General features: G+C 42.3%; 1 protein-coding gene across 6 annotated transcripts in view; it reads left to right on the forward strand.

Moving 5' to 3' along the window:
* Positions 1-26153, forward strand: part of HELZ (helicase with zinc finger) — a 207137-nt gene that overhangs the window by 51652 nt on the left and 129332 nt on the right. For all 6 annotated transcript variants that reach the window (XM_075014565.1, XM_075014569.1, XM_075014570.1 and 3 more), the window contains exons 6-11: positions 662-713; positions 1782-1857; positions 7093-7291; positions 15630-15737; positions 16113-16410; positions 20707-20974. In XM_075014565.1, coding sequence (XP_074870666.1) covers positions 662-713; positions 1782-1857; positions 7093-7291; positions 15630-15737; positions 16113-16410; positions 20707-20974 — 1001 coding nt within the window. The remainder of the gene's footprint in view (positions 1-661; positions 714-1781; positions 1858-7092; positions 7292-15629; positions 15738-16112; positions 16411-20706; positions 20975-26153) is intronic.

The raw sequence follows: 26153 nt of genomic DNA on the forward strand, positions 1-26153 counted from the left end.
TGATCAGCCCACAACTTAATTTACCAGTGTCAGGTGTTTAATTCTTATGTCTCAAACAGCTGTATTGTTCAGTCTCCAAAATAATAGTAAGTGATGAAAACTGGTCTTAAAATTCCTAGAGATAGACAGTAGAAAAGTCTCTGTTGGCAGAAGTGTGACTCTGTAATTTTCTTCATTATTTGCCTCTCCTACACAATATAAAGTTAAAAAATGGATGTTTGAGGCGTGATTGTGGATGAGAGGGGATATGATGTAGCAGATCTTCACCATGTCTAATCCTCTCTTGGCATAAGAGCCATTGTTTGCCTTACACAAGTGGCAGAAGTTAGAATAGGCCTCCTCCTGTTCTTATTTCCAATGGAGCTGGGCTGCTGAGGATTGGTGAACAGTGACTGGCTCCTCTTGGCCACAGTTACAGTGGAGACCTGGGGCCAAAGTTTTTAGATAGTACAGTAGATTTAGCATTCACATTAGAATTCCTTTGTTCAGTTACTGTGATTGCTGGTCTGTTAACATGAGACCCAGGTTTGTGAATGTTGTTTGAACTAGTTCGGTTTTTTTATTTTTTGCTACTGGCCGTTCTTAGGAACACAAGCAAAACAGAACTGTCAGTCCAAACCTTGATATGTAAGCCAACACTTTTTGTTCTTTATTATTGCAGGCAGCAGCTAGCAAAGTATCCTCAGGATACCATGGGGAGGATTTGGAAGATGGTAAGTAGATCATATTTAAGATATGCTTTGATTTGCAAGGTGAAGCATTGAAGGTGTAACCACCGTAGATGTCTGCAGAAACACCACTGTTTTACATAGGCATAGCTAAATCATGTGTCTTAGGCCACGTCTACATGGGCAGCTTCTGTTGACAGAAGTCACTGGGCAGAGAAATCATGACAGAACATCTACACACAATTTGCTCTGTCGACAGCGAACTGCCCTGCCCTCTGGTGGCAGAACAGTGGAACGGCAGCTCTGCAAATGGGTGCCCGGGTAACCAGAAGCCCTCTCTGTCGACAGAACTGTCTTCACGCTCACTCTGTCAACAAATTGCTGTTGACAGACATTATATCTGAATGGGGAGAGATATAAGTCTGCCGATTAAATATCAGAGAGGTAGCCGAGTTAGTCTGTATCTTCAAAAACAGCAAGAAGTCCGGTGGCACCTTATAGATTAATAGATATTTTGAAGTGTAAGCTTTCGTGGGCAAAGACCTGCTGACGAAGCAGGTCTTTGCCCATAAAAGTTATGCTCCCAAATATCTACTACTCTGTAAAGTGCCACAGGACTTGTTGTTTCTGCCAATTAAATAGCTCACTTCTGTCAACAAACTCTTGACAGAGCACCTTACCCTTGTAGATGGTCTGTGAGTTTTGTCGACAAAAGCCCTGTTCTGTCAACCAAAGATGCCTGAGTAGACGTGGCCCTCGTGCTTAGAAGGAGGGGAAGCATTAGGAGTACAGAGGCACACGGCATGGATATTTAGCTTGAGTCAATGAAATGAGATAGTTATCCCTCCCTCCAGTTTTGTTTGGCGATACCAGCCCCTATGTATTGGTCAGTTTGTTATGGCAACAGTATAGATCCATTTCTGTAACTTTATTTAATGAACACAACATATATTTTTGATTGTTCTGTGGACAGTTTCGGGGAAACAGCAGACCCGCTTGTATGTACATATCCTGTGAGTTGGTGTTCAGAATCATATAACCCTGTGCAATTACTACAGATAGTGTTGATACTGGCAACTGGAAGAATAATCAGAATTCCCCGTTATTCTACAGGATCTCAGGATGGTTGGCAGTTCCGACCCCCACCCAGGGGAGTCACAAGTAGCGAGGAGTACACGTTGTGTAAGAGGTAAGGTAATGGTTTTGTTGTGTGATGCAACATTCCACTGTTCAAGGGATAATTTAATTTTCAATGTGCAGATAACTCTTTAATTCACAAATAGAGAAACTACAAGGTCAAAGAATGTAAACTACATGTTGAACCCATTCACAAAGTAATTTTGGGAAGGTCACTTCACTTCTCAGCATATCAGTTTCTCTTTCTGTAAAATGAAGTTCAGACTACTTATCGTTAGCCCCATTTTGTAGAGGGAGACGCTCACAAATAGAGGTGAAGTGCCTTGCTCAAGATCACACAACCTGTGCTAAGATTAACATTCTTAGTTCCTAGTTTCTTTCTCAGTCTAAGATTGGACCTTGCTGCCTGTATATGTAGTAAGTATTTTTCATTATAAGTAAAATAGTGTTTAATTGAATGAAAGACTCATAGAATGCTAGGACTAGAAGGGACCTTGAGAGGTCATCAAGTCCAGCCCCCTGCTCTCATGGCAGGACCAAGTAGTGTCTAGACCATCCCTGATAGACATTTATCTAACCTGTTCTTAAATATCTCCAGAGATGGAAATTCCACTACCTCCCTAAGCAATTTATTCTAGTGTTTGACCACCCTGACAGTTACGGTGTTTTTCCTAATGTCCAACCTAAACTTCTCTTGCTGCAGTTTAGCCCATTGCTTCTTGTTCTATCCTCAGAGACCAAGAAGAACAAGTTTTTTCCCTCCTCCTTATGACACTATTTTAGATACTTTTGAAAACCTCTCTTCATCTTACTTTTTCCAAACTAAACAAGCCCAGTTGTTTCAGCCTGTCTTCATAGGTCATGCTCTCTAGACCTTTAATCATTCTTGTCGCTCTTTTCTGGACCTTTTCCAGTTTCTCCATATCTTTCTTGAAATGTGGCTCCCAGAACTGGACACAATACTCCAACTGGGGCCTAACCAGCGCAGAGTAGAGTGGAAGAATGACTTCTCGTGTCTTGTTCACAACACACCTCTTAATGTATCCCGGAATCATGTTTGCCTCTTTTGTTACACCATCACACTGTTGACTCATATTTAACTTCTGGTCCACTATAACCCCTAGATCCCTTTCTGCCATACTCCTTCCTAGACAGTCGCTTCCCATTCTGTATGTGTGAAACTGATTGTTCCTTCCTAAGTGGAGCACTTTGCATTTCTCTTTATTAAACGTCATCCTGTTTACTTCAGACCATTTCTGCAGTTTGTCCAGATCATTTTGAATTTTGACCCTATCCTCCAAAGCAATTGCAACCCCTCCTAGCTTGGTATCATCTGCAGACATAATAAGCTCGTCCTTCCGTCCTGGGGACTGCGCTTCTACACAGTGTTTTGGAGTCCGGAAGAATGATCTTCCTGACTCCAAATTACATGATGTCATGCTAATGAGGCACGGAGTATTTGCATCCATGCCTCATTAGTATCTTTTGCTCCGTGTATTAGTGTGTAGAAACGGCTTTAGTGTCTAAAGATGTAGAAAAGTGTCATGTTATTCTGTCTTTTCATGAGACACATATACAGGGATTAATTTCTCAGAATGAGTAGCAATTGGACATGGTTTTCAGCTGGCATGATTGACCCTGTGAAAATCTAGGCTATTTGGACCTGATTTTTCAGACATGCTGAGCATTTGCAGTTCCTATTAATGTCAGCAGGTGTTGTCAGTGCTCAGCATTTTATAATTTCATACTGGTAATCATACTGGGAGAGTGACAACTTTATGTTTGGTAGTCTTGTGATATTCATTGTGTTAATACCACATAAAAGGAGCACCAAGTGATGTTTGTCATCTTGCTCCTGGACTTAGTTATTTGAATGTTGCTGATCATTGTTTTTGCCCAATGAAATAAGCAACAACATTTTAGAAAATTATGACCTTCTGTTTCTAACTCCTCAGTATTATACCTTCATATTTTGAGCCAGATTTTTTTAATCTTCGTTCTGAATTTTTTTCTATTCAAGATAAAGACTGCTTGGTCTGTATTACGGGAACTATTAACTTTGGGCTGAGAAGGTCTTGATTAGTGAATTCATGTGATTATTATAATTCTGTCTATGGGTTTCAGATTTTAGATGTATTTAAAAAAAGAGAGAGTAATTTTTAAACCACGGTTGTGCCCAAAGTGGCACCATGGCACCATAGCTATGTGGTATCTCCCGGGTAAAGAAATGAAGGACTTGGAAGACATACTCAGTAAGGAACTGAATGTGTAAAGTAAATATAATTAGTGCTAGAAATACTGAGAAATGCAATGATGTGCAAAACTGATTAATGGTGAATAATTTTAAGTGCTCTGTCTTCCTATAAAGTGCTGTTGAGGAAGAACCCAGGTGTTTGTTTCTCGAAATATTTTCTGAAAAATGAGAATACTTCTCATACAAAGGGTCAATATTTGCCAAATAATAATAAAAATTCTAAATATCCAGTCATGCATATTGTGGTTTATAGTTGTCATTAGGCCAGGAATTAATTTGAAATTTCCTCTTAAAGGGATGTTGACGAAATTATACTTTCAGAATACAATCTCATACTTGTCAGTAGAATTATAGATTGGTTAAATATAAACAACTAGGGGTCCTTTACTTAATTAAGTGTGTGCACTTTCCTCTTGCTCCATGACAGTGGTGAAGGGGAACAGCCAGCAATATCCATGTATGAATCTGGGCAGAGTGGAGGGAAGGGAGCTGCAGACCCCCCCGCCTCCCTAAAGAGTGCCTGGAGAATGGGAGGTGTGGGGCAGGTGCAGTCCCAGGTGGAGGGGGGATATTCGCTGTCAGCGCCTTTTACCTGCTTGGTGATTGTCTCTTTTCTGTATGGTTTTATGAGAAGCTGTCACATTCAAGACACATCCCATTTTCCTGGCACTACCAACTCTCACGTTGCTTCAAGTTATGAGACAAGGAAGCTGTGTACTGAATTTGGAGGTCCTAGCTCTTACAATTTAGGAAGAGTTCTTGAACAGAAGAACAGACAGACAAACTCTCTAAAATACATAGTAAATTTCTTTTACTCAGATTTTCATACATTTGTTTTGGTTTTGCTCTACATTTAGTTTGATCTCTGTTAACATGGTATTAAAAATGCTTACTTTTGTTTATACACAATGTTAGAGTATAAGCTTTATTATCTGGTATTCCCAGGGAGCAGGGGTTGCTGGATAATGGAATGTGCTGGTTATTGGAGCGGGGCTGCTGTTCCTGGTAGGGTAGCTTACAGCTGGTCCTGCTCCACTGGCCCGAGCAGATGCTGGTTAACAGAGAGTGGTAGTTATCCAAATTCTGGATAACATGGCTTTTACTGTACTTGGAGCCTTTACAACACAGTATCATCATTTTAAACTTTCTAAAATTTTCTTATAGGAGAAGAGTATGCTAATTTAGATAATAAGCAATAAATAAAAGTGGCTTGAATATCATATTTTGCCTCAAGGTTTTTCTGTGATTGTTTTCAGTCATATAGGTCAAGATTTACCCTCTATTTCACATCATTACATAATATATTTACTATGGAAAGTAATATTAATCATCATGTGTTGTATCTTTCAGTGATTTGAATTGCTAACTTGCCACTTATTTTTACTGCAGTATGTCCAAGTTGATCTTTTTCAGTTACACATCAGTGTGGGAAGATGTCTAAATTCATCCTGTAGTGTAAACTTACAGTAAAGTCTTTCATATGCGGCATTCTGTTATCTGGAATGATCAAATAACCAGCATTTTAACCATAAGTAAATTTTAGTTACGTTTTCCATAAGTAAAGTAAGTGAAAGTAAATACAAATAAATACAGCAAGTACAGTGTAAGTTTACAGTGTACAGTACTACTATTGTTGGTAAATAAAATACTCTGCATATGTGTTTGTTTCTTAATATCTAACCTGGTTTTTCTTTAGAGTTATGCATTGCTAGGTGTACCTTTCTATTATCCCGAATATATGAATATTCGGTAACCTCCCTGTCTCCAGGCTGCTGAATATGAAAGAGTTTGCTGTATATAGGAAATGCAACAAAAATTTAACTTACATATTTTCTACATTACAAGAGAGTGACATGGATCCTTGCCTGCCCTCAGCTGTATAATACATGCTGTGTTTTAATTAATCGTTTTTACATTTGTCATTTAGAAGTGATGATTGGCCTGCTCTTTATACTGTGTAGCAGATGATTTCATAGTATTGTTATGACTTAAAAATTAAATTCTGTCCTCCAATTTTCCTTCCATCCAGTCTAGTAATATATGGAGGTATACCTTCAGAGGTCATTGAGTCCACTTCCCTGCATTCACAGCAGGACCTGTCACCATCCCTGACAGATATTTTTTTTAAAATGTATTGCCCCATATCTGTATATGGCCCTCTCATGGAGTGAATTCACACCTCTGGGTTTAGCAGGCCAATGCTCAAACCACTAGTTTTTGGGTGTTTAAAACTTTAAATAATAATAGAACTGTAGTTGCAGCTGCAGACATTAAAATTTTAGCTCCAAAAACATTTTCCAGATAATGTAGCTATCTGAATGCAAAGTGTAGAATAACGACTGCATAGCATTTTCTGAGAGAACTGGAATTCTTAAATTGTTTGTGGGTGATAAAGTGATACTGAAGGGATTTCTTAATTAAAAAGCACAAGAAAAATGATACCACATGGGGAACATTACATTATTTAAAAAAAAATCCACAAACATAAAATATTGCGCACACGTGTGGTCTGATTCTTTGGTTTCAAAGAGGTTAGTGTTCAGTATGTCCTTTGGAGATTTTCTGAAGTTGTCTACAAAGCATATACAAACTATGTACCTGAAGTTAACTAAAAGAACCACCTGATGTCACTGCGGCTTCAGAAAACTGCTGGAAGAACACACATCTGATAAGTAATAATATGACTTTTAGGGAGAAGTTTGTCCTTGACACTGTTAGATGTTCAGCACATATTTATTTGAAAGTAGAAGTTTCTTAGTAAAGAGATTTGTGGCCCTTTTATGTTTAAATTGGAAAAATGTGTTTATACCATTATGGGCATTACTATAAGAGATGCTGCTGCTGAACAGTCCCATATATACATGTTTATGTGGCTAACCCAGTTTCTAATGACTGATCTTGCCATTTTGTGTTTTATGTGTGAGAATAAAAGAAGAAGAAAACTCTTCAAAGTAAAATCTCAATTATTGTTTTTTCTTTAAATGTGAGCTATTGAAAAGTTTGAAGCATAATTGCCTTTCCTCTTTTATGTAGATTTTTAGAGCAAGGGATCTGTAGGTATGGTGCACAGTGTACTTCAGCACATTCCCAAGAAGAGCTAACAGAATGGCAAAAGCGATACGCTTCCCGCTTGATAAGGTTAAAACAACAGAAGGAAAACAAACAGTGTTCGGGTAGTTATATGGAAACGTTGATTGAGAAATGGATGAATTCATTATCTCCTGAGAAAGTGGTAAGGAAAAACAAAATCATTCTCTGTGTTTCTATTTAAAAGTGTCAGATGAGCCTGTTTTTAGCCCTTAGCACTAAAACAGGCCAAATTATTCATTAGCAAGAAACATTTTTTTTCCAAAGCTTTCATAGATGTAGGCTACATCTACACTACTGTGGGGGTCAACACTTTGAGATGATCCACTGGTGGTCAGTTTAGCAAATTTAGTCAAAACCTGCCAAATCGATTGCAGATTGCTCTCCTGTCAACTTGTTACTCAACAGAAGAGTTTCTCATTTTGGACCCTTCATTGTGTAGGCCCCACGATAAGTTGACTTAAGGTACATGGACTCCAACTACTTTATTCATGTAGCTAGAGTTGCGTATCTTACATCGACTGTGTGATGTAGCTATAGCTCTATAGCATTTTCTACAAATGTAGTTATATTTCTCAGGAATTCAGTAAAGAGTTTGTAAGTAACTGCTCGTGGGTTACTTTGCTTATTGACTATTTGTGATGCAGGATTGGTTAACTAAGTCACGCAATGGTGTTCCTGCTCTCTGATTGGATGGTGATAGTTTTAAACCAAAGCATTAATTTTCAGTGGCAAATACTTTCTGTGCCTGACTCCCCTTTGCTTGCAATTACAAGAGTTTGCATAAGGAAGAGACATCCTTGAAAAATTCACTTGGTCACACAAATGTTGGTGAATGCTGAAGAGTAAGGATTATGAGTCAGATCAAATTCAACAGCTCCTTCCAATTCTAAAGAATGTGGCACTGGTTTTGCAAAATTCAAACCTTTCCACCGACACTAAGGAGTTTTCAGTTTGTTTGTTGTTGATAAAATCTGGGAAAAACAAACACTTTGCCAAATGCATTAATGAATAGAAAGCTCGATTCTAGTACTCACACTGAAGTCACTGAGAATATTGGATCTGTTGGGAGTGCAGTCTTGATGTTGTACTGGATAAGACCCTATTTCCAACTAGAATGTTACACCTAACTGAAAAAGGCTGATTCTGGAGATCCATACCCATGAAAATCAGGTTCTTCTTCGAGTGGTCCTCGTGGGTGCTCCACAATAGGTGTTGGGCTCGCCCGGCGCCACAGATCGGAATTCTTCTAGCAGTTTCTATTGGATCGCGCGTGCGCCGATGTGTGCCGCTCCCTTGCGCACCCCCAGCCATGTGCGCAATCCGGTCCCCGCCAGTTCCTTCTCAACCACCATCGGTTGCAGACGGAATCTGCTCCAGCTAAAGCCAGAGACAAATAAGAGAGAAAGAAAGAGAATACTAGACAGCAGAGAGAAGAGGAACGAAGGAGAGAGGGGCGGGCAAGAAGGCTGTTAAGCCGTCCGCTGCCCTGAAGGCAGTGAATGTTATTTTGGGTTAGAAAGCACTGATTAGTGGCTAAGTACCCTATTAACAGTAAAGACTCACCGCGATGGCTTCTTCGGGGTTTAAGAAGTGTGAGTCATGCCACGAGGCTATGCTGGCCTCTGATGGGCATAGTGAATGCGTTCGCTGTCTGGGAGAGTCGCATGTTACCCAGAAGTGTTCCCACTGCACTAAGCTTACAGCCAGGGCCAGGAAAGACAGAGAGATGAGGCTCAAAATGATCTTGTTTGATAAGGCTCTCCAGCCTGAACCGCCAGAGAAGCCTCACGCAGAAGGGCCCTCTGGGTCACATAAAAGGAAGGCAGCCTCTTTGACCCCCTCTGTGCAGAAGAGGAGGAAACTCTCCCCGGCTCAAACCTTGCCGGCGGGCCCAGCGGGCAGGACGAGCGGAACGCAGAGCCCCCAGCCGTGAGCTCATGAAAGCGGCAGCGTAGCAGCGCACGTGGCAGAGGCTGAGCCTCCGATTACACAACAGGTGGCGCGGAAGGCGCCGCCAGCGCGGTAAGCGCCGGAATCATCGGCACCGACGCATGCGGCACTGGCTTCCATGGCGCCAACGGCGCAGGGGCACCCGGCACAGAGCCTATCGGCGTCAGAGGAAGCTACCCGCGCGGCGCCGACAACGGGGTCGAGATCCCCAGCATGGGAGGGGGCAAGGCAAAAGCAAAAACTCGGCACCTTAGTCCATCTCCAGGCAGGGCTGCGCTGCCCTTATCACCCAGCCCCCCCCTACCCCCCCGAGATACACATGCCTCACCGCTGGGCTGTAACTCCACCGGCTTATCTCGGGCCTCCCTCTCCGTTCCTCCAACCAATTTCACCGTGGTTCAGGCCACCTTCACCATTTTTGGGCATGGATCCCCTTGAATACTGTCACAAACTGGCTTCATCACTATCTATGTCGTCGCGGAGGTCCCACTCTCCCAGACATCATGGGTACACTCCCTGATCATGGTCCAGTTCTCCATCACCGGGCCCTTGCCCATGCTGCTATGGTCGTCCTCATCATGCTGAACACAGACACCGCAGGTCTAGATCCAGGGGCAGGTCCTCTCCTACTACTCGTCAATACTCCCGTGTACACTCTTGCTCTGGGACGGGAACACAGTTGTCCCAGGGGGAATTAGGTCCAGAATCCCAAGACTTCCCTTCACAGTCCTCCAGGGAGCAAGTATATCACCGAACTCGGGAGTCAGAGGATTTGGGGGAGGTTTACCCCAGTGGTTCCTCCTCATCCTCCCCAGATGAGGCCATTGCCCCCGGGGATGTCTCCCCTCCGGATGACCTTAAACAATTCCAGGAGCTGTTCAAAAGAGTAGCTTTCACGCAGGACATTCAAATAGCAGAGGTGCAGGAGAAGCACCATAAGCTCCTGAAAAATTTGAGACCCCCGGCTTCATCTAAAATCGCTATCCCGCTGGATGAAGCCATTATGGAGTCAGCCACTAACATATGGCAGACTCCGGCCTCTATTCCGCCTACGAACAAGAGAGCGGATAAGAAGTGCTTCGTCCCAGCCAAGGGCATGGAGTTCCTCTTTAGTCACCCACAACCCAATTCTTTGGTGGTCGAATCATCTCAGCAGAGGTCGAAGATGTCTCAGTACAAATCGGGGTGGGGGGGGGTCAGATAAAGATGCTAAGAAGCTCGAGCTGTTTCGCAGGAAGGTCTATTCCTCCTCTACCCTATTATTGAGAGTGGCAAATTACGCGGCACATCTATCAAACCATAACTTTGACAATTACTCTAGACTCACGCCCCTCATGGATTCACTCCCGGAGGACAAGAAGCCAGTGTTAAAGGCGATTGTCCAAGAGGGCTATGCGGTATCGTGGACGGGAGTCCAGATTGCCCTGGACGTGGCAGACACAGCGGCACGTTCAACAGCCGTAGCAGTGGTAATGCGTAGGGAATCTTGGCTCCAGACGAAGATCGTGGATCTTCCCTTTGATAAGCAAAAGCTGTTTGCGGACTCAACCGACTTGGTCCTCCACTCCAGCAAAGACTCGAGGGCCACACTTAGGACCTTCGGTATTTATACTCCCCCATACAAGCAAAAGAAAGTTTATCCTCAGCAAAGACGCTATGCTTACCAACCACGGCGCGCTCAATATCAGCGAGGCTGTGACCAAGGGCGACATCAACAGCAGCAGCAGTACAGGGCTCCCAGGCGACGTTCTCAACAAAGCCGTACACCCTTGTGACAGGCCCAGAGACAGCAAGTTTGACGGGTATGTCGGGGGCTGCACTATCAATACCATCGCTCAATGCCATTCTCATCTCATGTTCCATCATCGCCTCAAACCGTTCTACTCCCAATGGCAAAAGATCACCACAGACAAATGGGTGCTAGAAATTACAGCCACGGGTTACACGATCCCTTTCCAGTCACTTCCACTGACGAAGCCTCCCGCCTGGCCTCATCTCAGGGACGCCGCCCACAAGGCGAGGCTGAAGCAGGAGGTAGATCACCTCATGTTCATAGGGGCAGTGGAAAGAGTGCCGGAACAATTCCAAGGGAAAGGTTTTTATTCACGCTACTTCCTAACAGAGAAGAAAACAGGAGGCTGGAGGCCAATTTTGGATCTACGGGGCCTCAACCGTTACTTGCGCAAGCGATGCTTTCCGATGATCACAGTTGCCTCCATACTTATGGCACTGGACGATGGAGACTGGTTTGCAGCCCTCGACTTACAAGATGCTTACTTTCATATAACAATCCACCCGGCACACAGGCACTTCCTCTGCTTCACGGTTGGTGGGGAACATTTCCAGTACAGGGTTCTTCCGTTCGGCCTATCCTCGGCACCCAGAGTCTTTACCACAAGCCTGGCAGTGGTATCAGCCTACCTGCACAGACAGGGGGTGTTTATTTTCCCATATCTGGACGACTGTCTACTGAAAGGGGCCTCAAAGGCAGAGGTCTGACACATGATATGCGTCACCGGGAACACGTTTACTTCGCGGGGCCTAGTTATCAACCTCGCAAAGCCAAAGACCAAACCCACGCAAGATATAGAGTTCATAGGGGCACGCATAAACTCTATCACAGCAAGAGTATACTTGCCCGACGCTCGCTTCCGCGCCATCAACTCCCTGGTGCAAGTCATGACGTACAGCCCCACGGTGCCGGTCCTAATGTGTCTGCAACTGTTAGGGCACATGGCGGCAGCGACTTTTGTGGTACAGAATGCCAGGTTACACATGCGAAGCCTGCAGCATTGGCTGGCGAGTGTTTACAAACCGGCATCCCACACTGTCCACAGGGTAGTGTCACCCACGACTGAGGTGCGCATATCCCTAGCATGGTGGGAAAACCCCGAGAATCTGCTAGTTGGGGTGCCTTTCCACCAACCACAAATTTCTATTTTTCTTACTACCGACGCCTCCCACATAGGATGGGGAGCGCACATTGGCAGCAAGGTGACGCAAGGGCTATGGTCCCCTGTGGAACAGACACTGCACATAAACATACTGGAGCTCAGAGCAGTGTTCAACACGTGCAGACATTTTCGAGAATACCTGCATGGCAAGGTAGTCAGGATCAATACCGACAATACCTCCACTATGTTCTACATCAATCGACAAGGAGGGGCACGCTTCCGTGCGTTATGTGCGGAAGCAGTCCGATTGTGGAACTGGTGCATCACCAACAACATAACCTTGAAAGCCTCGTACTTGCCGGGTGCCCACAACGAGAAGGCAGATCAGCTGAGCAGGCGCTTCGCGCTCACGCACGAATGGCAGATCCGCTTCGACCTGCTACGGCACATATTTTGTACATGGGGGTTTCCCCAAGTCGATTTGTTTGCCACCCAGTACAACAAGAAGTGTCCTCAGTACTGCTCCAGATCAGGAATAGGGCGAGGGTCCCTGGGGGACGCATTCATGATTTCATGGAAGGGCCCTCTACCCTACGCGTTTCCCCCCACAACGCTTATCCACAAGGTTCTGCAGAAAGCCAGAAGGGAGAGAGCTCGCATGATGCTCATAGTTCCAACTTGGGACCAGCAACAATGGTTTCCCTTGCTTCTACGCATGTCAGATCGTCCACCACTCCCCCTACCGGTGGTCCCGGACTTACTTACTCAGGCTCAGGGGTCCATAGTGCACCCGCACCCTCGGGGACTGCGCCTACAAGCATGGTTAATTCATGGCTCAGTGCCTTAGAGAGCACGTGTACAGAGGGAGTACAACAAGTCTTGGAGTGTAGCCAAAGGACCTCCACCAGGAGGACTTATGAACAGAAATGGACTCAATTTACAGCCTGGTGTTCCGCCAAACAGTTAGCTCCCCTTGACGTTCCTATAACCGTAATACTAGAATACCTATTGGACCTCAAACAAGACGGGCTTTCTCTATCCTCGCTAAAGGTCCACCTTGCTGCTATATCAGCTTTTCGGCATGCAGAGGAAGGGCCCACTGTATTCGCCCACCCTATCGTCACAAGGTTCTTGAAGGGGCTGGTAAACCTGTACCCCCCTCGAAAACCGCTTCCGCTGTCATGGAGTTTGGACTTGGTGCTCAGCACACTATCGGGACCACCCTTCGAACCATTAGCCACGGTACCCCTCCGACTCCTTACAATGAAAACAACCTTCCTCCTTGCGGTTACGTCAGCCCGCAGGGGGAGCGAGCTCGCAGCAGTGATGGCAATGCCGCCTTGCACAGTATTCTCAAAGGAGGCGGTAACCTTACGGTTACACCCAGCCTTCATTCCAAAAGTTTCCTCGGAGTTCCATCTTAACGAACCAATAGTTTTACCCTCGTTTTACCCGAAGCCTCACAGCTCCAGCAAGGAGGTGCGCATACATCTCCTAGACGTGAGAAGGGCTTTGACCTTTTACATAGACAGAACTAAGTCCTTCCGGAAAACGGACAGGCTTCTGGTGTGTCTCGCTCCCAGGTCAAAAGGGGAAGACCTCTCTTCACAGAGAATTTCAAAGCACATTGTGTCCTGTATAAAAATGTGCTACGAGCTTTGAAAGACCCCTTTGCTGGCCCCGCCTAGGGCTCACTCCACCAGGGCGGTGGTGGCGTCAACAGCCTTCTTCAAGGGTATCGCGTTAAAAGACATCTGTAGAGCGGCAACCTGGTCATCTTACGACACCTTCGGCAAGCATTATGCCCTGCATTGGGTATTCGAGGAGGATACCCGTCTGTTGACAGCAGTCCTCTCGGGGGCAAGCTGCACATGAATTGATTACCCACCTCCTTACTTGGGTTACTGCTGGGTAGTCGCCTATTGTGGAGCACCCACGGGGACCACTCGAAGAAGAAAGAGAAGTTACTCACCTGTAGTAACGATGGTTCTTCGAGATGTGTCCCCGTGGGTGCTCCACCACCCGCCCATCCTCCCTGCTTCGGATCTCTGTCTGGTGTTTTTCAGGAGCATCTGAGGCGGTTGGTCAAGGAACTGGCAGGGACCGGATCGGGCACATGGCCGGGGGCGCGCAAGGGAGCGGCGTGCGTCGGTGTATGCGTGATCCAATAGAAACTGCTAGAAGAATTCCGATCTGCGGCGCCGGGCGAGCCCGACACCTAATGTGGAGCACCCATGGGGACACATCTCGAAGAACCATCATTACTACAGGTGAGTAACTTCTCTATCTGTGTTTGTTCTCCCTAGATGGTGATTATTTTTTGTTTTGTTTTGTTTTTTTCATATACAATGTGATGTAGTTGACTTACAATCTTAATTTTTGTCTGCCTCCCTTATTTAGTATGCAGTCATCCCTCGTTAAACGAGTACTTTAAATACAAGTACTTGCTTAAACAAAGGACACACATACCTCCCCCCTCTAATACGAGACTTACTCCCCGAGTCTCCAACCCACTGCAGCCTGAGTCCCCCACTGCCCCCGCAGACACAAAATCACCGAAACCTAAATCCCCCACCGCTCCTCTGCACCCAAACTGCTGAAACTTAACCCCCCCCCGCTGGCCTTGCACACCGGAATTGCTGAAATTTAACCCCCCCGCCGGCCCTGTGCACCCAAACCAACAAAACCTAAAACCCCCTCTGACTCTGTGCACCTGAACTGGCAAAACCTAAACCCTCCCCTGGCCCCATGCACCCAAACCGGTGAAATCTACCCCCCCGCCCCCCCGTGCACCTGCACTGGCGAAACCTAAACCCCCTGCAGCCTTTGCGCACCCTGAACCGCCGAAATTTCAAGACCCCACTGGCCACGTGCACCTGAACTGCCGAAATTTAACCCCCCCGCCACCAGCCACGTGCATCTGAACCGCCGAAATTGAACTCCTCTGTCGGCCCCCGCGCACCCGAACTGCTGAAACTTAAACACCCCCCACCCCGCTGGCCCCGCACACCAGAACTTCCGAAATTTAACCCTCCCCCCCTTCCTGGCCAGCCCCTGATCACGCGAACTGGTGAAACTTAAACCCCTGCCAGCCCCTGTGCACCCAAACCGCTGAAACTTAAACCCCCGATGGCCCCATCCACCCAAACTGCTGCAGCCTTAACCGTCCCTCCCCCCCGGCGCCAGCCCCACAGACCCAACCCACCACCATGTTTTAATCCTCCCTTCCACTCATGTCCCCAGATTTCCCCCCAGCCTTTAACCCCTGCAACGCCAGGTTCACTTACCTTTAAAAAGCAGTGCCATCTGCTGCCACTCCCAGCACTTGGAACCAATCAGAGACTTTTACAAGTATTTTAGTAGGAATTTAGTGTCCCTCTTACGAGTTTTCACCTATGTGCAAACAGTTAGGAACCAAATGTGGTCATATAATGAGGGATGAGTGTATATCTATATTAGTTATTGTCCTTACTTGTATTAGAATCCTGCACAATATTTTTGCCAAAATGTATGCTGAAACCAGGAAACAATCATTTTAGGCTTGTTGTTTTAAGTTACCAACTTCCCCTGAGTGTCTTCTGTATTGACCAAGTCTGTAGATGTTTAATGGTAGGCTCCTTTTGTCTTTATATCTAGCTTAGTGAATGTGTGGAAGGAGTGAGAGTGGAGCATAGTCCTGAACTATCGGTTACTGTCACCACCAAAAAATCTCAACGGACGTGGACATTTGCTCTCACTTGTAAGGTAAGAGCCCTTCTCTTTTGAAAATGGATCTATATTGAAGGCTAGCTTGAGGCAGCACTTGGTCGTACGTTTTTGCAGCAGTAAAACCACAGACTTCTGCAACTGGTGTTTTACTTCCGAAACGATCATTTTAGAGTGAAGGAGTGGAGCATGGTCCAGCCTCCACTCTGTTTCTCCCCATTGGGGAAGTGATTGCTTGTCTGGATGCCGCATGCTAGCGGGATGCCATGTTCTAGAGAGTGCAGAGACTCAGCTGTGCTTGCTGAATGACGCTGAGGCTTCTTTTAGCCTCCTATAATCTGGCCTCAAATGAAAAACTGCACAAAATAGTTTTCAGCATTTTATTGTCACTTCAATATTTGTATTTCTCTGTAGCCTGCAAGAATGCTGTATCGAGTGGCATTGCTTTATGATGCCCATCGTCCTCATTTCAGTATCGTTGCAATATCTGCTGGAGATAGTGCTACCCAGGTATCACAAGAAGTCCCAGAAAACTGTCAGGAATGGATAGGAGGAAAGATGGCCCAAAATGGAATAGATCATTACATGTACAAAGTCAGTATAGCCTTTAACACGGAAATCTTTGGAACATTTCGCCAAACGGTAGTGTTTGATTTTGGGGTGGAACCAGTACTCATGCAACGAGTAATGATCGATGCTGCTTCAACGGAAGGTAATGTTCATCTATATTTCTTTTCTTCTGACCTGACTTGATAGAAATGGCTAAAACAATGTTTCTCCTCACAGTTCTGAGATTGTGAAACACTTCCTTGCAGTGCCCATTAGTTCATATGATCAGGACTTGATATTTTATGTTCTCCTGTGTTGTAATAATCATTTTATTATAAATACAAGATAATGGTTATACTCATTTGTTCTTTTCTCATCTCTGCGCAGAACATTTATTTTAGCAGATAATGAGTGTGCTCCATCATATAATATATAAAGTCCTACACGTTTATGCAGATTTGGGTGTAGATTTTTAGTACAGTAATTTGCCATAGCGTCCATGGGATTAATGTTGCCTTGCCAATTTACAGGACCATATGGTCCTAAATCTTGATATGGAATTGCTAGAAATTGTTGGAAAGTAATATAGGCTCTACTTGCACTGGGCAGAAGTCATGATTGTCTCTGTGTTCAAGTTAAACTTGAACTAAATGTTGCCATGGTCATTCTACTGTATTTACTGCATTGGTATATGGCAGTCTGTTAGAAAGAGTAAATCAGGACTTTCAGTTCTAGACACCTCATTATTAGAAGGATATCTACAAATTGGCAGGCATTCAAAAAAGAAGGGGAAAGATGACTAGGGAGGATGAGTGATCCATTTATGGGGAAGGATTAAAAGAGCTAAATATGTGTCACTTGGCAACAAAGAAGGTAGGGTGAGGCATGGTAATCATCTGTGCCTCTACGAAAAATGGGGAGATGCAAAGACTAATTTTACTGTGTTGCAGTGGGAATAACCACGAATAATGAGATGAAATTAAGGGAAGAAAATTGAGATTGTGCCTCAGAAAAAGAGATTTAACAGATGTTGGCAGAATCTCCCAGTGGAAGTGGTAACAACTGCTTTGCTTAGGACATTTTACAGCAACTGAATGCTAGAGTCAGGCAGACGTGAATAATGCCTGCTATTTAATTCTGCTTCACTAGTATCATTTCTCATTGTTTTTGAATAAATAAAAGGGTTTATTTCTCCTTCTTTTCTGACTAGCTTTCCCTTTTGTAAAAGAATTTCCAGATTAGCACACAAAAACCTTTCTCCCTTCACAGTGTTGAGTTGTTTGTTGGTTAAGCTGCTCTGAAATGCTTGTGGTCCTCTTAATGTTTTTAGTTTTGTTTTTGCACTGACTGTTCTCCAGATGCTGATTAGGTTCAGCATCAAAACATGCCCTCTGAAGAATTTTGTTTTTTTTTAATGTAACGAAAGTATTGACCTTTGAGGCAAAGGGGAAGTAATGCCTTTCACTCCCTGAGACTGGTCAGTACAGACATGGCATGAAAGCCAAGATTATTAGAAATGTTTTGCTTCACAATGAATCAGGTATGAGTAGCCAAGCAGACTTACAATACTGTGGCGCCAAGAGCTGAGTGCTGATTCTTGTTTTGGACGTTTGGGCAAATCTGTTCCTCTGAATAGGAGATCAGAACTCAGAACCATTTAGCATAATTCCCTCTCAAAGTCAGTAGGAAAGTGCAACCAGTTGTACTCCTGTTAGTTGTAAATCTTATGAAGTTGACAAGATCTAAGCCAAAATTGTCAAAACTGCTTAGGAGATGCAGAAATGTAAATAGCATGTTTCAGAAAGCATGAGATACTGTGTTTAAGAGCAAGTCTGTGGTCTTTTCAGGAACTATTTGTTATATGATCTCCATGTTAGAGGGCTGCTAACCATAGCTGATAGGCTTACAATTTGTATAGACCTGGAGTCGTTGCACTGCAGAGCTGTTTAAGACAAAAAGAGCCAAACCATAATTTATTTTGCAAAGGCAAAACTATTAATCTTCAGACAAGTCTTTGTCCTTGTCAGTTTAAATTGTCAGGATTTTTCAGTGTTGACTACTAAAAATAGATCAAGGGCAGGGCAAAATAAATAGCACTCTAGTGCAAAAAAGATAGTTGAAGAGTCATACTGTACTCTTTCTGAAATGTCACATCTTTACATGCAGAGATAGCAAAGGAAATCTCCAATCAGTCAGATTATTATTAATATTTTTATAACATCCCTTACAATCACACATAAACAACAAAGCTCTTTCCTTGAGAACTAACAATCTCTTATGGGCCACAGAAGGGGTCAGAATTGAAACTGAAAGCATGTGATAGAGTAGGGATGTCAGACCGTGTTGAATGTGTCTACTCCAGCACCCTAGGCACCTGACTTGTGCCAAACCAGAGGTCAGTATTGTCTTGAGGTACTACCAACAGTTCTACTGCTTACTGGGCATTGAAGAAGAAGACATTGAGATGTAAATTAGAGCCAAATAACAGCACAGAACACAGAGAGGCAGGGCTGATGACTGTAAACAAACTATATGGGAGCATGGGAAAGTTGGCCACACACATAAGTAGACAGCTGGCTGACTAAAATCATGCTAGACCACAGAGGTTGCTGGACTAGAGAGTACCGGACTAGAGAGGTTCAACCTGTATTTCTTTCTGTGTGGGTTTCTTTTTCCTTTCTTTTTTGTTTTTGGCTGGCATTATGTTTCCTTGCATAGCGTGGTGCCAGGTTACTAGGTAGAGGTCTGATGGAAAAAGTATTTTCTGAACATCAAGCAAGCAATCCTGAAAGACTCCTTTAGTTGCTGTTGTTGAGCGCCGATGCTACCAGTGATGTACAGATCTATGCCGTGACTTGGGCAGGTCAATAATAAAACAGCTGTTAAAGACATTGTAGCTATGACCTCATGAAAGACAAGCATCCTCCTTCATTTAAATTGAGCGGCCGCTGTCAGCTTTCTTGGGCAGCTCTCTCATGGAAAAAGCTGCAAGTAATATACAATTAGTTTTTCATGCATTAAAAATATTCCTAGAATTGGAAATGTATAAAATTCTTCTTAAGAAAGCAACTCTGCATGCATATTCCATGTTAACACTTAGAAAATAATTATGTGACAGACCAACAGTTACAGGATGTGTCTGTAGCATGCAATATGAAATGACCAGTTTTTGGGCAAGGAAGGATAATTTGACTGAGCTGTTACACTCTAATAAATGATCAGCCAAGGAGAATGCAATACTCATGGTTATATGATCCCTAACTCTGAAATAGCCTAACGTGGGCTTTGTTTTCCTATTGCATATCACTAGCATCTGACATAGTTCAGTTTGGGGAAAGAAGACAACTATTTGTGTCTTCTTTCTAATCGCTCTTAGATGATCTTGCCGAAAATATTAGTTTATTCAGTGAGACAGATCTGTTTCCTGTCACTGTAACATGTTAAACTAAGATTCATGTTGCTAAACTGGCCTCATGTTATCAGTCAGATGTCATGTTTTTAATTTCTTTAGGTCACAGAATGATGAAGATAAAATAAAACATTTCGGTTGAGGCTATAGTCTTTCACAGACACTGCTGTGATATCTCAACACCACTTTAAGCCCAATTCAAAGATAATACATTAAATTGTAGCAGATGCTTCACCATGAAGGCCAAACCATCCCAGCTTTTAACTTAACTATTTTTCTTCCTTTTATCAACGTACGTCACACTTTCAAGTGATGCTTGGAGATTTAATTGTGTGTGTACAAAGTGAATCTTTACAAGTGCCAGCCCAAATGTCATATTAACCTAGGAGTTAGTTTTTAAAATGCTAAAGGCCATCTGTGTACTGAAAGTCACGAGATTCCCTGTCAGCTAACCTACTGGTTCTCCCACAGCTTAGCTGATATGAGTAACCTCTTTTAGTTCATAGATATTCTTTCTGTTTTTGGAGGGGGAATATATCTGCTTTTTTATCTAAATTTTGAAAAGGACATGCGCATATGTTTCTGATTATTCTTAGTTGTTTTGATAGATGCCTTCCATCACTTGCTTGATTTGTGTTCTCTCTCTGTTTCTATCTATATAGTTGTTATATTTTCATATTTTGTTATTCTTGTATATGAGCTTGTTCTTTTGACTGTTGTCAGTCAGCATATGAAGTTGGAATAGTTCTTCAACAGTAAAATAATGAAAGTTGTCCTAGACAAAGGAGAAACGCTTCGATTATTAAGATGAGTGACTTCAGTAATCGCATGTTCTACTTAAAGAACCAAACCACATTTGGTTAGTTAAAAATTAAGTTTAGCTTATAAGTTCACAATTACTCTGTTTTACATGATTAAGCATTTGTGGGACACTTTCAGGGGGTAAAACAAACGTTTCCCACTTACATTAAGTACATGTGATCAAATTGAAGAGAATTATCTTGAAAATTTGAACTGAAATCTTGGCCTTGTTTATATCTCCACATGTAGATCTTGAATACCTGATGCATGCACGGCAACAGTTACTAACTACAGCGAAGCGTTGGGATTCTACTTCTAAGACTATTGTAGATTTTGAGCCTAATGAAACTACTGAATTGGAGAAGAGCCTTCTTATCAGATACCAAATTCCTCTGTCTGCTGATCAGCTATTTACACAGTCTGTTCTGGACAAATCATTGACCAAGACCAACTATCAGTCACGGTTGCATGACCTCCTTTATATTGAAGAAATAGCACAGTATAAGGAAGTCAGCAAGTAAGTCATACTTATACAAAATTCTGTCTTAAGCAACTGCTGCTGTCCTACTACAAATTATTAGAATGTCACCCTTTCATTGTAATTGCACTTCTCTGTCTGGTTTTGAAAGGACTAACAGTTCAGAGATACTCACCTCTATTGTACTGTGTTTTCTTAAGATCCTAATGTTAGCTCTTTTCTTCGGTTTAGAATGTTTCTGTCCCCTTGCCAAAAAAGGGTCTCTTGCAGTTATTTATCCGTAACATCCTCAGAATAAAAGGGTTTACAGAACTGAAAAGTATTATTGTACTTCTAAACAGCTGATTGCGGGTGCAAGACAACTTTGGAATCTTCCCCATGGTGGGTCAGATCCTGATCTTTGTTGCACTGATGTACACCTAGGGTGCCTGCCCTGGAGAGCTGATGCTTTCCCTACTATTCATTAAACAGGCAGACTGAGTAATAGCTTTACGAGTGTAAGATGGGCACATAATGTAGACTCTATATTTTTGTGTCAAGAATATCCATTGCCGTTATATATATATATATATATGCTGTCCAGCACCATTAGACACATGACAAGGATGCAGGTTGAGAAATGAGGTACACATTTCAGGTTCACAGTTATGCTATACTAGACCATTTTTCTATTTTTCCATGTTTGATTAATGATCTCACTTTCACTTGTGTGGTATGAAAATATTTCTAGGTGATACACACTTACATCAAGAACTCTTAATGGCATCATTTCCCCCTCAACTTGATGCAGTAGCAAATAAAATCTTGTATATACCAATACAAGAATGTTTCCTGAAGAGCACTGTGTTTCTAGACGTAGTAAGGTGTTTAATTGTGTGTTGGATGTTTAAGAATATTCATAATATATGCTATTATTGAAAAAGACTTTTTTTGAAGCTGGAAAATAATATCTGTTCGTTTCGCTTTCATATCGAGTATAAGACATAGTAAACTTGAACTGGTTCATTGATTATACCGAGTTATACCTCTCCTCTGGTGAGGAGCTGGAATGTAAGATACAAAGAACTTGCTTCTATATGGTGTTTTCGGCAAACAAACATTGTCTGTCTAGTAGACCTCCATCACATGGATTTTTATTGAGGTTTATCTTTCAAGTCTTTTTGAAACAAGATCAAACTTAGATAAAACAGTGATACAAACAAAAAGCAAATAATGTTTTACTATGTTAATTTTCATGTTGAAAATTATGTTGCCAACATCTCATGGAAGACAAAAGAGCAGCTTGCATGTACAAACGATGGAATAACGAGTACATTCCAATACATGATGCTTCACTTTTGGATAATTTGGTACTGCAATAAATTATTGCTGTTCCATGACTTTCTGTTAAATGGATTAATAAAAGTAAGTTTAATACATGTTTTTAAGTGTCTTCTGTTTGGTAGAGTTGATAGAAATATTCTTTTGATTAAATTGTATTATAGTCAACCCATTTTTACTTTTACATATCTTGTGATGCCTGAGGTCACAAGCGGTGATGTGGGACTCTTTCTGGCCTCTAGTTGGTATTTGTACAGATTGTAAAATGACTGATTGTCAGCATGGTATCCCAGGAGAGGTTTCACACATGGAGAACATGTACTAGCTACCAGTTGATTTCCAGGTCAAATTCAAAGTGTTGATTTTGATCCGTGACACAATAATTGATTTGTTTCTGTCTTCCTCCAAGACTGCCTCTCTTCATGTGCGCTATAGTGGATGTGATCCTCTCAAGTATTTGAGTTAACATCTTTCACTATAAGTACGAGGATGTTTCTTGGTGAAGGATTCATCAGTCTGGTTTTTGCTCCTAGCCTTGATTTGTCAGAACATGTGTTTATTTATTTATTTATTTATTTATTTTTTGTTTTTTAAAATCTTTACGTCATGCTGCAAATTGCAGTGCTTGTCCTGAGCCTTCGCTACACTAATTCCACCCCGACCACCCCAGTCAATCTAACTTAAGCAACTTCAGCTATACAAATAGCATAACTGAAATCGACATACTTACAATTATGTCTTCTGTGTGGGAAGGTCAGCGGGGGCTGTTCTTCCATCAACTCCAATTATTCTTCTTGTTCTGGTAAAGTACAGGAGTTGACAGGAGAGCACATAGAGATTGCTTTATTGCATCTAAGTGGATGAGATACATTGATGGCTGGTGGATCAGTTGCTGTGGCATCTATCCATTATGTAGTGGAGACAAGCCCGCAGAGTTTTATCTTGGAGGACCAGAGGACAAGTGCTGAAATGTGTCATGTAGAAGAGGTTGCAATGGCATTAGCAAGTTGTCTCACAAGGGAGTCTTTGTTGGGGTAGGGAAGTTTCTGTGAACTTTATATGTAAGCTGTGTATATTATAGCATTGAACAAAATTTTTATTTTGGATAGTTAATTTAGCCTGCTTAGAGTAGAAGATCAGGGCAATAAAGGTTTTAGTAAATAAGCCATCACTCTGATTTCCATATGCAGACACAGTGTTCGTCTAAACAAGTCAGTGAGCAGGCCAAATTCAGATGTTCTGATTTAGATGCTAATTTGTATCCATGGAAATTTGGATCTTTCATGTTGTTTTTGAGGATTTAAACTCATCTTCAGTTTCACATTAAAAAAGAAAGCTAATAATAATAATAATACCTATTACTTACATGATGCTTTACGTACTAAGTGCTGTACAAACACTAAGTAAGGAGTCAGAGGTGAAATAATTGCAGCTAACTCTATTTTGAGCACATGCAGTACATATTTGCTATCCACATTGTACAGCAGATTGTCACTCAAGTTTGTGGAAGTCTCACATATTGGCTTTCATGGAAGGTCAATGTATGTTTGCTGCTTTAGTCCCTGAGTTCATGGGCCATTACGACAAATCAGACTGTGCCACAAAGTAGTAAAATGCTGCTGTGCATGCCCTGTGTGGAACTTACTCAGATGAATATTAAACACCATTCTGAGCCATCTTCTTAAAAAAGAGACAGAAAAAAAAGGTGACTAAGGAAGAATATGACAGAGGTCTATAAAATCATTACTGATGTTGCAGAAAATGAATAAGGAAGTGTTATTTACTCCTTGCCATAACACAATAACTAAGGGATCACCAGATGAAATTAATAGGTAGCATAATGCACCATCAGTCTGTGAAATTCCTTGCCAGAGGATGTTGTGGAGATCAAGACTATAACAAGGTTCAAAAAAGAGCTAGATCAATTCGTAGGGCATCAGTGTGTCTTAGCCAGGATGGGAAGGTGTGGTGTCCTCTGTTTGTCAGAAGCTGGGAATAGGTGACGGGCTGGATCAGTTGATGGTTACCTATTCTGTTCGTTCCCCCTCTGGGCCACCTAGCATTGGCCATTGTCAGAAGACAGAGTATTGGGATAGATGGATTTTTAATCTGACCTCATATGACTGTTCTTATGTTCCTATGTTTTTAACACTGGCATAGCCATATTTTATATGGGCTATTTGGTGTTTTTGAGAGCTATAGTCTACATTGGCAATGGAGAGGCTAGTGCTCTGATAACTTTCAAGTTTCGTGATTTAAATGTAGACTATATCATTTTCCCCATCTAGGTAGAAATAGAAAAAAAAATATGTTGAAATTTTATAACAATTAGTAGGAAGGACAGAGAGCAGATTTGATCAAGAGATTTTTCTCTGTTTAGTTTCATTCTGCTTGTCTTCAGCTTTATGCTGCATAGAAAAAATCTGAGAGAAAGAAGTAAATCAAAAAGAGTCGAAGACTAGAAGGGTTTCACGGTGGCATGATGACTAAGACAGCTGAAGTTTCACAAGAAACTCATACTTAGTTTTTCTCACCGACCTGAGAGTTCATCTTGCAGTGAAAAATAAGTATTTCTAAAATTATACAGAGCTTGAATTTACAGTGTAAGAACACTAAAAATTAATTATGGCTTTTGTGGTAAAGTGTTTGTGACAGCACACTAAAAAGTGTTAATTGGACTTGTGTTTCTGATTAGCTGAGCATCAGATCTTTAAGTGTTAGTGTGAAAGCATCCATTGTGTAATCCAGAAATATTATGTCAAATATGAGAGAAACCTCAAAAATATTTGAATTTTTATGCAAGTTTTTAGGAGACAAAGGAGTTTACTTCCTCTAAGAAAAACTCTGTGATGTACTGTTTAAAAGAACCTACAGTAAAGCAAATGGTAGTTTTGACTGTTAGTAGCCAAAAACTGTTAGTCAGGCTTAGTAGTAGTTAATACACTAGAACAGGGAAGATTGGCCTGGGAAACAGGAAACCGGGGTTTTGTTGTTGCCTTCACTCTTGCACTGGAGTGTTAAATTGAGTAGATGGCTAAGATTTGCTTTTTTAAAATGTAACCTTTGATTTTGGGTGCTCCATTCTTGCATGCCTAACTTCAGACATCCATGACCTAATTCCCTGAGGAGCATCCAGGACACCAGTTGAAGGGCCTTGATATTTAAAGTTGAACACTCAAAATTAAAGGTCATCATAAAAAATATGGCAGTTAAGCTCTTTGTTGCGTCTGTTTCATGATCTGACTTCACAGGGATGTTCAGAGGCTTGATTCCCCCATTTATAGAAACAAACTTTTGAAAGTAAACTGCAGTGCAAGTACAAAATGTTATTTTTAGTTGGCTTGATTCAGATCTTTTCCTGGGGGAGGGAGGTTCATTCACTCAGGTCTTATTAAGCGTGAACACGGAGTGTGTTTGTGTTCAGCCTGAAAAAGAAAGGGGGAATGAATACAGGAAGTGTAGTACTTGAGTACTAGAGGAGTTGAATGGTTCACCAGAAGGTGTCTCCCTAGTCAGTGGAAATCATTTACTAATACTGAGAAGAAAGTTCTGATTACAGTTTTCCCCCGCCTTACGAGAGTAATTCGTTCCTGAAAAACCCCTCTTAGGGTGAATACTCATAAGTCGAAAACATAATTACGATTAATTTCAATGTGAAAAAAATTTTGTGTGTTCCTGAGCCCCAAAATTTACACTCATTTATGCTAAAACAACACCAAATTCCATTAAAATGAACGCAATTACTTCAATAGTTAACATTAGTTACCATAACACAACCTAACAAGGCATTTTCCCTTTATTAATTACTTTATAATATGGCTGTTTACCTGCTTTCAGGGGGCTGTCCCAGGTGCAGAGACAGGGTTGCGAGGGGAACGGAAATTGAAAAGCGCCTGGG

The sequence above is a fragment of the Carettochelys insculpta genome, chromosome 20 (genome assembly GCF_033958435.1).
Source record: "Carettochelys insculpta isolate YL-2023 chromosome 20, ASM3395843v1, whole genome shotgun sequence".
Classification (NCBI taxonomy): domain Eukaryota; kingdom Metazoa; phylum Chordata; order Testudines; family Carettochelyidae; genus Carettochelys; species Carettochelys insculpta.